The sequence below is a fragment of the Maniola jurtina genome, chromosome 13, assembly GCF_905333055.1.
Source record: "Maniola jurtina chromosome 13, ilManJurt1.1, whole genome shotgun sequence".
NCBI classification, from domain to species: Eukaryota; Metazoa; Arthropoda; class Insecta; order Lepidoptera; family Nymphalidae; genus Maniola; species Maniola jurtina.
The window spans coordinates 6,918,596-6,936,205 of record NC_060041.1 but is presented as its reverse complement, the minus strand read 5'-3'; the positions used below and the strand labels follow the sequence as shown (position 1 = coordinate 6,936,205).

The window sequence follows — 17,610 nt, the reverse complement described above, 5'->3', positions numbered from 1 at the left end:
TATAAATTAAACATGACATAGTTAATTAAATAAGTTTTTTAAAGTACATTGTGTTTTAATTTAATTGTATCTAAATAAGATAATGCCCGCAACTTCGTCTGCATGGATATACTTAGATTCCTTAAAAACCCCCCTGGAGACACTTTAATTTTCCGTAACAAAGTAGTAGTATATCTGAAATGCAAGCTATCTCTGTACGTTTCATCATAATAGGATAAACGGATGAGCAGTGAAACGGTAAGTAACAGATAGAACAGAATAGACATTCGCATATAAAATATTAGTAAGTAAGTATATATGGATCACAAAAAAAAAATACTATGGGAAAATTAATTTCCTCATGATCTAGGACTTCACCTACGGCTTGTCTGAACTCTGAGTAAGGAAGAAAAAAATTGGAGATTTTCAAAAATTGCTTTATTATTTCTATAAATAGACTTCTATTATTAAACAAAACATAATTATATATATTATTAATAGAATATTATTTCTATTAATAAACAAAATGTTTTTCCTATGAGCAGCACAATTGGTCAGTTTGTTGTATACGGTACAGAAGATGTAGTAAACACGCATTTTATCTTTCAAGATCATATTTTTCAATGACCGCCTCCATCAAACACTTCAGATATTGGTACGATCTTTCACATTTACAAGTTTCAGCTGAAAAAGAGAAACAACATTAACTACATTCAATATAATTGTATTAGTAGTATTAGTACAAACTTTATCTAAGTACCTACTAATTCTATATCAATGTTGTCATGTGAATCTCAATTTTTCAAACTGTATACCTATAATTAGGTATTGACAAGCGAAATAAAAAATTGAACATGCTATTTCGATTCTAAGCAGTCTTTCGGGTTTCGGTCTTCTATGGTTATATAAGTGCGCCGGATCATACGCGGCCAAGATCACAGTTTTGGCAGAGCGAAGCAAAAGAACAGAACAAGAAGAAAAGAAGAGAAGAAGAAGAAAGTGGCATAGTGAGAAGTGCGGAGTGTGAACAAGCGCGTTCAGTGCAAGCCGCCGCGAGTGACCACCATAGTACAAAGATGACCTTTACGATGGCAATAAAAGCATCAACTACAAATTCATACCATCTTATTCCAATTCCAGGTAACAATAGTTTTGACCTACCTATAAAATAGTCCAAACCTAATGGTAGTAGTGGTTTGTATTTTAGATTTTATTCTGCCCCTCAAACCACCGACCTTATATTCAGGCTTCGAATATTTTATGACTACTCAAGTTTCTATACTCTCAGTAGAATTTACTTTCTATTCCGAATGGTAGAAGAGGTAAGCGCACCCGTGCATAATATAGAAATTAATTTGTCGGTGTTAGTAGTAGAATTGCATGATAGTGAAAAAACATCAACTAATATTTACAAATTATACTTATTATCATCAAAAACTTACGTCTATCAGTACATTCGGTCGCCATTTTGATAATATCCTCTTCGGGTACATCCCTGAGCTGCGGAAATATTTCTGCAGTGCGCTTCACATTGAACTGGCTCGCAGGTGAGGCAATGCCAGCTTTCTCCAAAACGCAGCGCATATAACACTAATATTTTGTAGGATATAAAAATAATAATTATGAAATAAATAGAAACCAGACTGCGCAGAAAAATCCAGGAGAGTTAATTAACTAACTCAATTAACCAAAACTACAAAATGTTGATTGTTAAACATGTCAACACCTGCAGCACTCTTTAGTAGCGCATGAAATAGAGTAGAGAGTAGAGTAGTAGAGGCTTCTGAACACTCGGGTTTTTTTAGACTTCCTTATCTCCAGAGAAAAAGGAACCCTAATAGGATCACTTGTATGTCTGTCTGTCTATCAAGGACCGCGTGAAAACCTATACGGAACCTTTTATATGCGAATCTGAATCGCACGTCATCAGTTTTTTTTTCTAACTAATAATTTTTTATTTCAAGCATTTTCTTTTTTGAGTTTTTCACCAAGGATCAGAACTTCTTAGATATCCATTGTGTGAGACGATAATTAAAAAAAAATCATACCTACCTTGGGTGTTTTGTCAGTTTCATCTGGTAGGCTTCCACTTTTATTAAAGCTCTCAAGATATGCTGTAAAAAACAATTTCTTTACATAACTGCTGGTATTTTGAGGTACACAACACAAGCTACCATTGTTCATTTTTTGACTGTCAATTATTGAATTTTATGTAAGATAATAATCGATAAAAATACTAATAATAAATTAATAATGTAAACTTAAAACTTGGGTTCCACTCTCTCACCCTGATCTGTGAAGGTTCCACAAGAAACTCAATCAGGTATTCTTTTTATTATCACCCTTTCACAATATCACAATTTCCACAACGTAAGGGTAAGTAGTGCTATCAAGCCTCTGTGATTTGCACTTTATTTTCAACTATTCGTTAATATAGTAATAGTGACCACTGGAGAAAGTTAGGCAAACAAATTATACTAAAAAATATCATATATTCGATAAACAATGTACTTACACATTTCAACACGAAATGAATCATTGCATTCCACCATAACTTCTATTAGATTAAATTCCTCAATATTATCCCTTTCTTCTATTGACGTAGATACCGTTGTCGTCTCTAGCCCTAAAGCCATGTCTTTGCTGTTTGATTTATCTTTTGCCTCCGTACATTCCGTTACTGAAAAAGTTATAAACGCGAAAGCTATGGCGTAAAACAAATTCATTATCTGATTCATTCTTGAAATCTATTAAATCTTGCAACTACGTCGGTTTTTATATTGGCTGCTTGAATTGGCAGATGTGTAGCATTCTACTTTTCAATGCATTGTGTTTTGAAACCATTTATTAGCTTAAAGTACATCAAAGTACAAAGTAAATCAATAGGTATTCGTACCATACAGAACGAAAAAACCAGGGTACCGTCCGTCCGTCCGTCCGTCCGTCCTTCAAGAAACCTATAGGGTTCTTCCCGTTGACCTAGAACCATGAAATTTGGCAGGTAGGTAGGTCTTATAGCACAAGTACGGGAATAAATCTGAAAACCGTGAATTTGAGGTCACATCATTTAAAAAAAAAAAATGGTTCAATTTTCAAAGTAAGATAATACCAAGTGGGGTATCATATGAAAGGGCTATACCTGTACATTCTAAAACAGATTTTTATTGATTTTTATGCACAATAGTTTTTGATTTATCGTGCAAAATGTTGGAAAAAATACCCGAGTACGTAACCCTCAGTGCGCGAGTCTGACTCGCACTTGGCCGGTTTTTTATTAGCATTCTAACTGCACTCTATATTATATAGCCTATATTAGTTCTGGACAAAGTACAAATGGTAAAATAATAATAATTAAAATCAGTCCTGTAGTTATAGAGTTTATCGATTACAAACAAATAGATAGATACTTATATAGACTTTTGCTTAGGTACATCTACCTAGTTAGTTTTACGCTACCTAGTAGGTAGCTAGAACAATAATACACACTACGGGTAGGTACTATTTTCGTTAATGAATGCAGTTCTGAGAGTTCTTTTGATTCTTTATTTTCTTTTAATTACTAACTTACCTACTGCCCTAGGGTAATTTTATTAAGTTAATTATAGGTACCTACTCATTACCCACATTCTACCATAGACATTTTCCATCACTAATATGTAAATGTTGAAAACCCCTACGGCATTAACCATTTAACGAAAATTATTTGAATGATGAAGGCAAACTTGATAGTTATTAACTTACAGTTAGCCATTATACAGAAGATAAATAGTGCATGTATGATGAATGATTATGTAGTTGAGCTCCCTTGTGCATGATAACAATCAGACTCTTTCATGATTATCAAATTATACTATTATTACTAACTAGCTGATGCCCGCGACTTCTTTCGCGTGGATGTGCCTATGTGCTAATCCAGGGTATAATCTATCTCCATTCTAAATTTCAGCCCAACTGTTCCGTAGTTTTTGCATGAAAGAGTAACAAACATACGCACACACAAACATACACACATACACACTAACTTTCCCCTTTATAATATTAGTGTGAAGTGTGATCCCTAGTTCTTTATAGAAACTTATTACCTGATTAATTTCTAGATCATCATCATTTTTAACTGTACCTAAGTATATATATTTTTTTACAGTTTATTATTCCCTTTCCATTTTTCAAGAAAGATCCGGCTGAATTTAGTGTGGGCTTCTTCTCACAGTCACGGCACGTTCGGAACCCTCGTAGCTTTTAGACGATCGATCTACATTGTTGAAGATGTTTGTGAAGGTGGTGGTTGATTAACAATGAATTATGATCCGAAACCTGCTTACCCACACATAATATTATTTCCCAATAAATAGGTACCTAGGTACCTATATCTAAGGTTAGGCAAAAACGTGACAAGGAACATAAAACCTGAAGCATTTGAGGCAAAAGATAAGCGAGGTAATTAGCGATACCGTAGCATTATTTCCTATGGCTTCTACGATAACGTTATTTCCGTTTTTTAATCCTTTCTTTTCAGCTTATTCTTTGGTTATTTTTTTGATAGGTATCTGAAGTTATAAAGTACTAAGCATAGATATATGTCCGAGATACTAGAAGGTCCGTATATGTAAATACTAGCCGATGCCCGCGACTTCGCCCGCGTGGATTTAGGTTTTTTGAAATCCCGTGGGAACTCTTTGATTTTCCGGGATAAAAAGTAGCCTATGTGCTAATCCAGGATATTATCTATCTCCATTCCAAATTTCAGCCAAATCCGTCCACTAGTTTTTGCGTGAAGGAGTAACAAACATACACACACACACACACACACACACACACACATATAAACTTTCGCCTTTATAATATTAGTGTGATAGTGTGATAATAATTACATTTTTTTAATGAACTTTAGAAGTATGTATAACGAAATTATTTTATACATAAATCAGCAAAGAATCCTGGTTACCCACCTAAGTTCATCTGATTTTGATGAGTTTAAATTTTTGCGGATACCTAATATGTCAAGTGTAACATTACAACGAGTAATAGACATTTACAGAGAAACCTCAAATAAATGGTATTTACGATATTAAATCTTTGTAAACATTTTGTGACCACTGACCATGTTGTTCCCCTCGTCCTTAACAGTTAACACCTATACGTATTTTGCGTCATGAACACTAACCTAACATTGTTAAACGCATAGTATTAAAGGGTTATGGAACGAACATACCACCTACTAAGTACTACCTACTTAACTAGCACTATAATTACTAAGTAGGTAATCTTATCTACTTAAGCAGGAATTTTAGTGAAACCGACTTAGAGCCAATTTGTTAGACTTATTGAGTTAGTAAATTGTGCCTAGTTATAATTCTTCAAAATGATGAAGAAAACAGTACTATTTCCAATTTTGCTAAGTTTAGTCCACATTTATTGTCAAGGTGGGAAAGAGCATATTTGCATTTTTTGGTATATTATAATTGTACCTACTTCTTCACAATACCTGAGCACGACCGAGTTTAGCTAGGCATCTTTTTGTTGTAGATAAGTTACTTCAATAAAATTGTTTTTCCTTGGTAGAGCCTGAGAAGCCTATTATAATAGGAAATAAATTGATACATGTTCTAATATGTTATCTTTTACAGATGGCGAAGACGCAGTTGAACTAAAGGAAATAGGTCGTGAATACATTGATGTTCTTAAAAAAGTACCAAGTATTCTAGAATACCTGATAAATATAACGGAGTACAGACTTGACAATTCAGAAAAAAATGACGTTTCAATTACAAAAGATGATGTAGATCACATTGAATCTTCTCACCATGCCGATAAAGAAAATAATGAAGACAGAATTAAAAGCCACGTGAAAGCAAGAGACATTTACGTGCGCATCGCACCAGTCGCTAGAGTTACAGCAGAAGATGTAATGAAGCAAGTAATAAAAGTTCAAAAAAAATTAGAAGAGCTCAACGCTAAGAGAAAACAAATATGAACATAATATAATAATTAACGTAAACTGCTCATAAACTGCTTAAGAAAACTACTGCAAAATAATTTTGTATTTCAATTTGAGAATGTCCCGATGTACCTTTTTCCTTTTAAGTTACGGATTAAAAAATATTGGTTAGGTACTTAAATTTTTTCCATGTGAAAGATATTACTTTTTCTATCTTTAACAGTATAAATATAGCCTAGTATTGTAACTAGACAATCACTTTTTTACAAAATCTAGGATTTGGGTAGGTACCTATACCTATAACATTTATTTGTTATGCATATTTTTTATTATTATTTGTAAAAGTAGTTGACCGTATTGGTGGTGAGCTTTTCAAAAAGAATGTTAAGAAAAATGTAAGAACGTATGAATTTTGTTTTAAGATAAAATTAAAAATTATATCTTATACTAACTTATACTTCATAAATATTTTACGTATCTTTATGAAAAAGGGTTACAGTACATTATTTCTGTGAAAAAAACATAATTTATTAAAATTCAATACAACTGATAACAAAGGTAGGCAAAGACTAAAGTGATAAAATCGACATTAGTGTTGGCATGTTTATGTTTGAAATGGTGCTACATTCACCATCGTAGTTTCAAAGAAAGATGTCTTATTTATTGTTCATTTTCCTGCTAATTTGTCTTTGTAGTAAATTGTACGGCTTAAATGTTAATCCTGAATATCGACTTCAAGCAAAATATGAGGAAATAAATCTACCGACTCTAAACTCCAAATTTATGGAAGGCTCATCTCATCTTTATAACAAAAATAACTATGTTAGCGATGTTTTGAATGAAGGAACAAATAATAACAAAGCCAGTTTTGGCGTCAAGGATCTTGAATATTCAGCTGCGTTTAATATTGAACCTGAAAGGGGAACCAACACGGATCTCGTGGCTTCCCAATTAGATAGAGACGGCTTCAAGAAAATAAAGAGAGACACTTCTGAATCGCAGGATGCTCACATGATGATAGGAACATTCCAAGCTATAATACGGCCGATGACTGCTAAAAATCATGACGGGGCAGATGAGCCCCAGAATGGTACTAACAATTCGTAGTGCCTAAGTAGGAAAATGTCTGTTTTGACTGCTGTGTTACGATGTACCTATAACAGTAAAGTTTAAAATGTATTCTGTTGTTTTCTCAACTGTTTGGAACCGTAGGTAACTTAATGAAGTTAAAATTGTCTAAAGGTAGGTAACTTCTTTGACAATAATTAATTTGACAAACTACTAATTTAAGAACATACATAGCAAAACGTTTGTTTTGCACGATGATTTTTGATATTGCGATTGTATGGCGTAGAAAACGTTTGCAATGCAAGGTTTTGTTAAATTTAGCGATCGTTATTATAATACTTCTCGTAGGTACGAGTACACTACTATCGTTTAAGAGCGTTAACGCATGAGCCTGCTTGGCAAGTTTAGGTATTTACCCGAGGTTCTTTGTTTGTTTCCGTGAACGGACGTACCGAGTTCAGTTTAGTTTATAACAAACCGTTTTGATCCTAGACGATTTTCAAACGGATTATTTTTTCAATATTTTTAAGTATGTGGTGTTAGTTTGTTGTTTTTTTTTAAAACAGTGATGTTTTTTAAAACAGTGTATTGTCTTTATAGATTAAGTACGAGTGAATAAAACTTATAATTGTAGTCAGTACTTAATACTAATCTTTTATATACTTGTGTAAGTATAAGAGAGTCAAGAAATTATACAAAATTCAACTTTCCTTATACATATTTACGAAAATATGGTTCCCTTATCATGCACAGTATAAATAATTACACCTACTATATTAATTTTCACATATATATTTATAAAGGCTGGTAAAATAAATGTGAAATCCGTCTAAAATTTAAACAGTCTTAAATATTTAATTTGCAATATTATCGAAAATATAATGCAATGCTACTAATACTCATAGGTAAAGACATTGAGCAATTTTTCTTATTTATGGTCCTTTACAATCTTTTCAAATTTTATTGTTAGTACTAAATCGTACTTACCGTAAGCGCAAAACAATGGACAGTACAATGAAAGGGATTAACAGGTACAAAAATGCAGATGTTACACTTGAGTAGGTATTTATTCATCAAAAATAAGTGCACTGCTACGCGAGTCAGCTAGGGATACAAAAACAAAATAAGATAAAGTTCAAAACTGAAAGTACAAAAACCCACCAACTACTTTTAAAGACTTCACCGCAGATGATTGATTTATCACACGAAAGTTTGTATGTGTGTGTGTGTGTGTGTGTGTGTGTGTGTATGTTTGTAACTCCTTCACGCAAAAACTACTGGACGGATTTGGCTGAAATTTAGAATGGAGATAGATAATATCCTGGATTAGCACATAGGCTACTTTTTATCCCGGAAAATCAAAGAGTTCCCACGGGATTTCAAAAAACCTAAATCCACGCGGGCGAAGTCGCGGGCATCGGCTAGTATTTGAATATGTATAAATCATTATATACATGTATTCGAAATTTTCATAGTAACTGCTATGATTTGATATCGAACTCGATCCATCTATTTCAAGTTTATTTTTTCTTGATATACATTTCTTTTTCATGTCTTGTGTAGGTAATACCAATTTCGATATACTTTTTGGGTTTTGTAGGTTATATCTCTTACATTCGTTTTGATTATGATAAGTTCTTTTATGACATATCGGAAATTTTTATGACATATGACAATATAGCCTCTAACATACGGAATGGTAAAGCTAAGCCAAAGAGAGATCTCATTTATCAAAATTTAATGTGCAGTTTGGCAGTAATAAGTGAATTGATGAGTCGATAAACAAACAAACACGCAACACAACACGTGACAGGTTGTGATGGCAATCAAGGTAGGGACGCCCCGCACACCCACACAATCCCTGGGCTAATCCGGTGCGGGATAGCCCGGGTGACGTGCGGGTGTGCAGAACGTCCCCCGCCTCATACCTCGATTGCCATCTCGACCTGTCACGTACTATACATAGCTGCCGAAAACTCAGTTCTCCCTTAGTTGGATAAAGAATTGTTTTATTCAAAAATAAAACCATCATAAAGATCCACGAGGGATGACCACGTGCAAATGATAGTAATTATCCTATTGTTTCAGGTGTTATGCTAGAGTGTACAATGTATACAACCAAAATCTAAATACAAAATACCGTACTAATGCTGTAAAAGACAATAAACTAATGCTATTATGCAAATGCAAAAAAAAGAAATCATAATGGAATACAAGAAACCGCGCTAATGCCATAAAAGGACGATGAATCATCAAAATTTTATTTAGCAACTAGGACAAATAGCAAGGGTATTGGCATATAGCATTGTCAGCCGGTAATAACTGTAAAACTATAAGCCTTTAAGAATATTTAATTCTGAAAAGTTATAATTCTAGTCAATAACTAATTTTACAAATTTCAACTTTCTGTTTATTTAAAAAACATGGTTTTCCTTATCACAAACAGTATAATGAAACCTTGAGTATTGAGTTTTACAAATTTATGAAAGCTTTTGAAATAAATGTGAAACCCATGTAAAATTTAAACAGTTAAAAATTTAATTTTTAGAAATTATTAAAAATATAGATCAATGCCACTGCTCTGATAGGCATTAATCTATTCTCTACCGAAATCGCGTTTTACAATCTTTTCAAATTTTGAAAATTAAATTGTTCCCTTTCAATGAAAGGGAACAATAAATACCAATGCAGCTATTTGCTCGAAGCAATACTTATTTATTAACTAGCTGATGCCCGCAGCTTCGCCCGCGTGGATTTAGGTTTCTAAAAATCCCGTGGGAACTTTTGATTTTCCAGGACAAAAGTAGCCTATCCGTAATAGCACGTCCCCGGGATGCAACGCATTTTTGTACCACGTAAAAACATCTAAACGGATGATCCTTTAAAAATCCCGAGGGATCACCAAGATTTAGGAATGCAATTCCTTACAGCATCATATAAACACAATTTAAAAACATACAAAAAGTTTTTATCTATCTTTAAGAAAAAATAGCGAGTATTAAAAATACCTAGTATTGAGAAGTGATAGTCGCACTACAATTTCAGGTAAATCATAAATAATCCGATAACAATTGCTAAGCAAACAAGCGTTACGTCCGTTCTCGGAGAGGCCTCGGCCGGTACTGATTTCCTAGTTCAATTTACTATTGCTCGTTGCACGGTTTTGTAGTGTGTTTCAAGATTATTTTTTGGAAAAAAATATTAATTAAATTTAGATTTTTTTTCTGTATATATTGCCAATATGTTCTTCTTTAATGAGTACTTAGTTTTATTTATAAATGAAGATAAATAACCCACCTAAATGACAGTTTTATGTGTCTGTAGTTTTACGAAATTATGACTTTTTTGTTTGAATTTTTATAATGTAAAAAATGCCAAACGAAAGATTTGGTTCTGTCATCTTATTAGTTCAGGACCTTTTCTTTGGTAAATATAATTCTTTGTGAGAATCTACCAAGTAACTTTTGATGTAGTGAACGTCAAAGATGACACGAAATCCAAAATTCAGTAATAGTCTTTTGGTATTTTAGGCAATAAAAGATAAACTATGAATAAATTGCAAAATGTTGTCTGTCAATTCAATAAAACAGGAAATATTCTACAAAGTAGTATATAAATGTTTTACATAAATGCAGTGTTTAATAAAATATAGGGGGGCAAAATAGCTTAAAAATAGCTCATACCGGTTCAACACTCTTAATGGCGTAATTTCAAGGGAGGGCCCTGATTAATTCTCAGTTATGATTGAACCACCTGCACAGGTTTTCCGATTTGTACAGTTGTAGTCTTTTCCTTAGTAGAAATAAAAAAAATTACAGAATATTTTATTATCTTCAAAACAAAATAAAACAATAAATAAACTTTTATATTATTATGTGTTAGTTCAACAACAATTACCTACTTAACCTATGTTTATACTAATTATTTGTAGCTTAACTTAACACTAATCCTATTAAATTAAAACTAATCCTAATACTACAATGCCCGAGGGAGTCTCCTGGCATGTGCGCACCACCCCAGCACTTCCAGAGGGGACTGTTCAGCTTCATGGCCAATGCGCTGAGGAGAGTGTTAGTACTACTTATCAGCCTGCGCATCGCTGATTGCGTAGAATTATCCACACGGGCGTCCGCAAACATTGACGACGCACTGCTGCAGAGGCACGAGAGGCGCATTGTTATAATATTGAACACGCAGTTGAAATTACAAAGTTGTACGTCTGTATATTATTCTAATGTTAATAATGTTTTAATCTGATATTTCATAAATGTATGCTTAATATTTACCTACTGTATTTACCATAGATATCTATGGTATTTACATAAATACCATTTATTTGTCGATTACCGTTCCTAATGCATGTAGGTGTCCAAATATCAATACAAGTCCTGTACGATTTCGAATAGGTTAAGAACAAGCTGGACTGGGAAATCAAACAATCTTGGACAATAGGTACTGAATATACAGAACTTCATAATATCTTCTAAGTAGTAAGTCTATTTTTTAATAATATAAGGAGACAACGATCGATAAAACGTCTCTTGCAGCGGAGGAAAAACGCTATCAAATGGGCTAAAAAAACCTCGAACAAAAAAGGACAAATTTTTGAGTTTTGCATCGAGCAGAAAAAACGTTAATTTGTTGCACCTGCTTAGTAATTTAAGACATAATTTTTACATTTTTAGTACCTAACTACCTAATTACGTATTTAAAAGCACTAAAGTAAAAATAATCTTTAAATATTTTCCATTTAGGGCTCCTAAACTTTAATTATATCTTTTATTCTTAATTTGTCTAAGTATTTAATCTTGATAAAAGCTCTGTTTTTTGGCTTAGGCCATAACCCGGCACGCTGGCCGAGTGCGGATTGACACACTTCACACACCTTTGAAATGATTTTGGAGAACTCTCAGACCCACGATGTTTTCCTTCACCGTTAAATCAAATGATATTTAATTGCTTGAAACGCATATAATTCAGAAAAGTTAGAGGCGCGTACCCGGGATCGAACCTCCGACCTCCCGAGTAGGAAACGGACATCTTAACCACAGGGCTATCAGGGCTTCATTCACCATCCTGTATATATTTATGGAATAGGATAGATATAATGGATCGGAAAGCAAGGAAGGAAGACGAATGCGTCGTCAGCGGTGCCATTGCGATTGCTCTGCGTGTGTCGCGCTTTGCCGGCTTCGCGCCGCTTCACTTCGAGCGGATCCGCAGCGGTACTTTTAGAGTCACCATATCCCGTACAGCTGCGATCATTAGTGGTGTAGCACTTACTTTATTGCGTAAGTCGTATTTGAAGTACTTCTACCAGATTATCTTAAGGTTTTAATTAACATATATCCAGTAAACCTTATAAGAATTAGGAAAACGCAGTTCATGTACTTACCTACTGTTTTTCCATACTAATCTATACCAGTAATAAGGCGTAAAAGCTGACCCAATAGCATGGACACTTAATATGCTCTCAAAATATGTGAAACTGAAGCGCGATTTAATATTACTACTAGCTTCATCTCAATCAAATGCTCATCCTTGACCATTAGAAAAACTGTCACACATATTATAGTCCATACAAAATGATTTCTCACGTGCCATTTTAATTCTATGACTCAACTATCATGTCAAAAGTACGATTCACCTTTAAAATAAGGACTAAAATCGTACTTTTGACATGATATAATATTACATATAAAGTTAAAATGGCGCGTGAGAACTCATTTTTTATGGGCACCAAAAATATTTCTGACTTATTTATAAAGTTGTCAAGCAGTAGGTACTTGCAACGCATTCACCGAAATCTTGACCGAAATCCACATCTGTAATAATAAGCATTATTACTTGCTAAATCCATACCAAACCAAAACCTACCCTAACCTAACCGAAACCTTATAAAATCTCACCGAAACCTGACCGAAACTAAACCAAAACCTAACCCACACCTCACCGAAAGCGCACTGAACCCTTACCCAAACCGCACTAAAACCTCACTAAAACCTCTCCCAAACCTAAACCTCACTGAAACCTTACCGAAACCTCATCGAAACCTCACCTAATTCTCACCAAAATCTTACCCAAACCTAAGCGAAACCAAAACCTCACCCAAACCTCATTGAAACTGCTACTAATTGCTAGCTTTCTACTGCTCAATAGTTTAGCCGATTTCAAGGGGTACAGACTACAGAGTTAGCTTACATGCCAGGCACGGACATACCTAGGCTACTTTTTATACCGAAAAAAACAGAGGTAGCTTGCGTCTGAGAAATTGACATAAAGTAGGTAACTTTTTACCCCGGAAAAGCAAAGAGTTCCCACGAGGTTTTGTCGCGGGCATCATCTAGTTTATTATTATTAATATTATAACTTAATTATTATTAATATTATAACTTAATTTTTTTTAGGTCTTTCTTTATTTTCAATATTTTTGTCGGATCTCACATTCGTACAAATCACAAAATCACTATCGTTGGATTCGAAGTCATCGATTGTCTTGTTTTTCACCGATGTTGTTTTGACAATGAGCGTAACAAGTCTAGGAGTGTATGCTGGACAGCGCAGGATGAGGCGCTTCTTTCGGATACTGACACTAGTACAAGAGGTTAGAGGAGTATAGATCATATCAGTATAGTTTTTCTCACATAAGTAGCTTACGTTATTAACTTACGACTTTACCAATTACGTCACTCATAAATAGTTTCTAGGAGTATAGACTGATAACATTTAAAAAAAAAATTGGTTGTCTGTAAAGTCGGTTTACTGACGATAATTGAACGTGACAACAAAGGCCGATTGTGCTTCTTTGTCGCTCGTTTCGCGCTCTCGCTTGCACTTCAAGCCTTACATGGAACGCCTCAGAGCGAGGTAACGCCGCATGAGTCATGTTTTTTCATGCGTGCAGCCGGCTCTATCGAATTATAAGACGTTGTCACGTCAAAAATTACTTACGTGAGTAAAACTTACAAGTGTAATCGCGGCATTGCACATGAAATAAGTATAGGTATTTTAATTGAAGGAAGTCTTGCTATCGATATATAATGCGTAAAAAATGAGTTCTCACGCGCCATTTTAACTATTATTATGTGTCAACTCACAACTTGTCATGTCAAAAGTACGAGCTTGGTCCTTATTTTAAAGGTAAACCGTACCATGAACCGTACAATAGGTACTATCTCTATGGTACCTACTTTTTACCCGACTACGGCAAAGCCGAAAGGAAGGGTTATGATTTTATGACATTTCAGTTCATACAGTTGACCCATAGACTTAAAATGGCGCGTAAGAAGTCCTTATTTACGAACTACATAGGTATATCTACTTAGAGCCAGTTTGAAATTAATATCATTCAGAATATTTCAAATGTTCACAGAATGCGGTAACCCACCCGTGCGAAGCCTTAAAAAGTTAAAATACCTAATATATTTTCCCTTTTAAGGTAAATGCGAAAACGGAATATGATGGACATTTCGAGCCCAGACCTTGGAAAGTTAGGGTTGGCTTGCTGGGCGCTATTTTTAATGGCTATGCACTGTTGCTGTTTAACTCGGTTATATTCATTGTAAGAAATTGTGGGAAAAAATGTAAGAACTTTATAATTTATTAACTACTTTTATTTAAAACCGCTTCAAGTACCTAATTGTAAAGGTGCATATTCAGTTATTCACAAAGACAACGCACCCACATGGGTGCGTTGGCGATGGGGAAACCAGGTGAAACTGCGGGATTTGGGTTACGATTTACTAAGGCATCCCCTCTATTCTACTGACTTTAACACCCTCAGACTTCCATCTATTCTCAAACTTGCAGTGAGAGGCACTTTGCAAAATAAAGACGTTGAGATAGATGAATATTTTTATAGTCTTCCAGAATCTCACTTCCGGGAGAGATATTGATGTTGCAGAAACGCTGGACGTGTTGAAGTCTTTCAAATTCAAAAATCATCTTTTTACTGAAACTCGCAGTCGTTCATTGTCAGGCAGAACTTTTCATCTTTCTCTGCTTATGTTTCAGCAATGGCATTAATTCGTATGTACGCCTATTACTTTGAAACCACTTTAGTGATATTTTTAATAACGCAGGATGCTATTCTGTTTATCACTGTATATTCAGCGACGAAAGCCATCAATTATAACATAGGCCGACAATTGAAAAAGAGTAAGTTACCGTTCCTAGTTATTCGTATAATGACTTATCATTTGATGTAGACTGTAGTAAGCAGCAAGCTAATAAAGGTTGTTCCTACTCCCTCGGTAGTAAATCAGTCGCTCGGAGTCAGGCCCTAGAGACTGCAATGTTGAAAAATTTTGGGTCACTACCTACTAAGTAACTGTACCCGGAAAACTTATTATGTGGTTTATAAAAAGGCTCACAACCCTAAGCTAAGTAAAAGAATACGATGCTGTGAGAGAATTATATGTATTTTACGCATTTCAATGATTAGGTATTATAATATTTCTTTTTTAATCACATTATTTAGAGCAACAATCGAATCTGATCAACAAGGAATTAGAGATAGTCAAGTATTTCTTATCGATTTGTAATATACTGGATCTTGTAAATCAATCTGAAGGCATTTTATTATTCCTGCTGATCTGTGGACTGGTCTTGTACATTTTCGTGACAGTGTACTATTTACTATTAAATTTGCTGTTCTCAGGTAAGACTTTTTAATCTGATCTGATCTGAATCTATTTCATATTTTTTTCCGAATATAAGCGTGTTTTGATTTTTGACTGAACCGGAAAAATTACATGTAGGTATATTCCTATACACCCCACAGACCTCTCGTCAAAGATGTTTTAAAATCTTAGAACTAGGAGTAAAAAATATTTTTCGTAAAATCCTGAAATAAATATTATTTCTTGCCTTCCAGATATTTCACTTGAATCAGTTTTACAAGTGATCAGTCAGGCATTATGGCTGATATGGCACAGTTCTAAACTGATAGTGATGATTGAACCTTGTCATCAGTTGCATGAAGAGGTAAGTTCCGTATCGGGTGACGATATGATGAAAAACATACCTACTCATAACCCACCTAGGTATAATCTATAGCAGTGTAGACGGATTCTTGTCGTTTTTCTTGTATGTTTGTTACGTGGTTACTCCGCCAATTATGAATCGATTTTTATGATTATTTTTTGTTGGTAGGTCATACTTATAGAGGTAGTCCCATAAAAATTTGGTGATGGTTTGATAAATATCTTCGAAGATAGAGAACGTACTCCTTAAAGTGAGTAAAGTTCTCGCGATCAGTGTAATAGCTTAATAAACAGAAGGTTTTTTAACCAGGCATTTAACATAATAGAGAGAGAGCCCGCAAGGGCCAGACCTTCAGTATTTTAAGCTGACAGTATCTCTGCGTAGTGCGTATTATCCCCAACACAGGCAGACTGAGGACTCTCCTGCACCCAAAATTAATTTGCATCGATAATATAATTCAATATGACTTGGAAGAAACAAAATTATTTTGTGGCATGTTGATGATAAACTTTAGCATTACCTATTTCAGATGAAAAACACTAAATATCTGCTGAGTCGACTGCTTTGCCGCAGCAGAAGAGAAAGAGTAGAGCAGCAGTCTTTCCTGAGTCCTGTACGAAGGGAACTTTCCAGCAATACTCTCTCGTTAGAAATACCTTCCTTTACTCCCATTGGAATAGTCACGTTTGGCAGACCTTTATTGGCTACGGTGTGTAACATTAATTTTTTTAAATCAAAAACAAACATGATCAAGAATTTCTCTGCACCTATTTCTCATCGCTGAGAGTCGTGCCTGCTTTACAATTTTGATTATTCATTATTCAATATTCAATATCATATTATATACATTGTTCAATAATCACATAGTGGTTGGTCTTTTCTCAGGATAGTAGATAGTGGGTTCCCATATATCCTTCCGCATACAGAGGACGAGATTTTAAAAGGTTTAACAGTTATTATTATCAACTGTCAGTGATAATAACAGAGACCGACAGCTACATGTTCTCCGAGGCGAAGTTGAAAGGTTGGACCTGCACCGTCGGTTGCAAATCCAGTTTCCAAGAGGGATCACCTTGTTTAACCAGCATGATCATTTGATATGCGCTGTTACAACTGGGCCACACGACCCCCAGTATGATCAATTACCATCATCTTTTCAACCCATCGCCGGTTCATTACTAACCTACTGATCACGACTTCTCTCTCAGAATGAGAAGTGATCAAGTAGGTATTACCAACCTTAATACTATAAACCATCCAAAATTTTGATGTTCTGTTTTGACTGAAACTTAAGTTAGATATTTTTTGGTCACTCTGTGAGCAAATCACTTCAATCAGTAGCTAGATTACTTACCTAGGATATTGTTTTTTTTTTGAAATTTTATTATTATAATCCTTTATAATTCCAGATAGCTGGTGCAGTTACTACATTTTTTTTAATAGTAACACAATTTAATTTTAAAGCTAAATAAATGACGATGAAAATAGTTACTATGATAGTTTTGTGTAATATGTATAATATTATAGAATAAATAATATTTTTGATAAAAATATAGATATTGGTCTTTTATTAGAAACATTTCTTTCTTTATTTACAAACTACTTTTCTATGGGTATTAAATTAATTACGTAGACATTTC

General features: G+C 34.2%; 3 protein-coding genes across 3 annotated transcripts; 2 read left to right on the top strand and 1 right to left on the bottom strand.

The window, feature by feature from the left end:
* Positions 1-456: 456 nt before the first annotated feature.
* LOC123871459 (general odorant-binding protein 84a) lies at positions 457-2,759 on the bottom strand. Its single transcript, XM_045915299.1, has 4 exons — positions 2,495-2,759; positions 2,032-2,093; positions 1,422-1,569; positions 457-663 (listed from the first exon to the last, which is right to left on the bottom strand). Exons 1-4 carry the CDS (start codon positions 2,715-2,717, stop codon positions 578-580), a joined length of 519 nt encoding a protein of 172 aa, XP_045771255.1. The 5' UTR covers positions 2,718-2,759; the 3' UTR covers positions 457-577.
* A 930-nt stretch (positions 2,760-3,689) lies between these two features.
* Positions 3,690-5,996, top strand: LOC123870990. The gene is made up of 3 exons (XM_045914507.1): positions 3,690-3,695; positions 4,332-4,416; positions 5,607-5,996. Exons 1-3 carry the CDS (start codon positions 3,690-3,692, stop codon positions 5,951-5,953), a joined length of 438 nt encoding a protein of 145 aa, XP_045770463.1. The 3' UTR covers positions 5,954-5,996.
* A 7,466-nt stretch (positions 5,997-13,462) lies between these two features.
* On the top strand, positions 13,463-17,027 carry LOC123870989. The gene is made up of 6 exons (XM_045914506.1): positions 13,463-13,589; positions 14,424-14,568; positions 14,999-15,142; positions 15,465-15,644; positions 15,861-15,970; positions 16,500-17,027. Exons 1-6 carry the CDS (start codon positions 13,509-13,511, stop codon positions 16,752-16,754), a joined length of 915 nt encoding a protein of 304 aa, XP_045770462.1. The 5' UTR covers positions 13,463-13,508; the 3' UTR covers positions 16,755-17,027.
* The last annotated feature ends 583 nt before the right edge of the window (positions 17,028-17,610 follow it).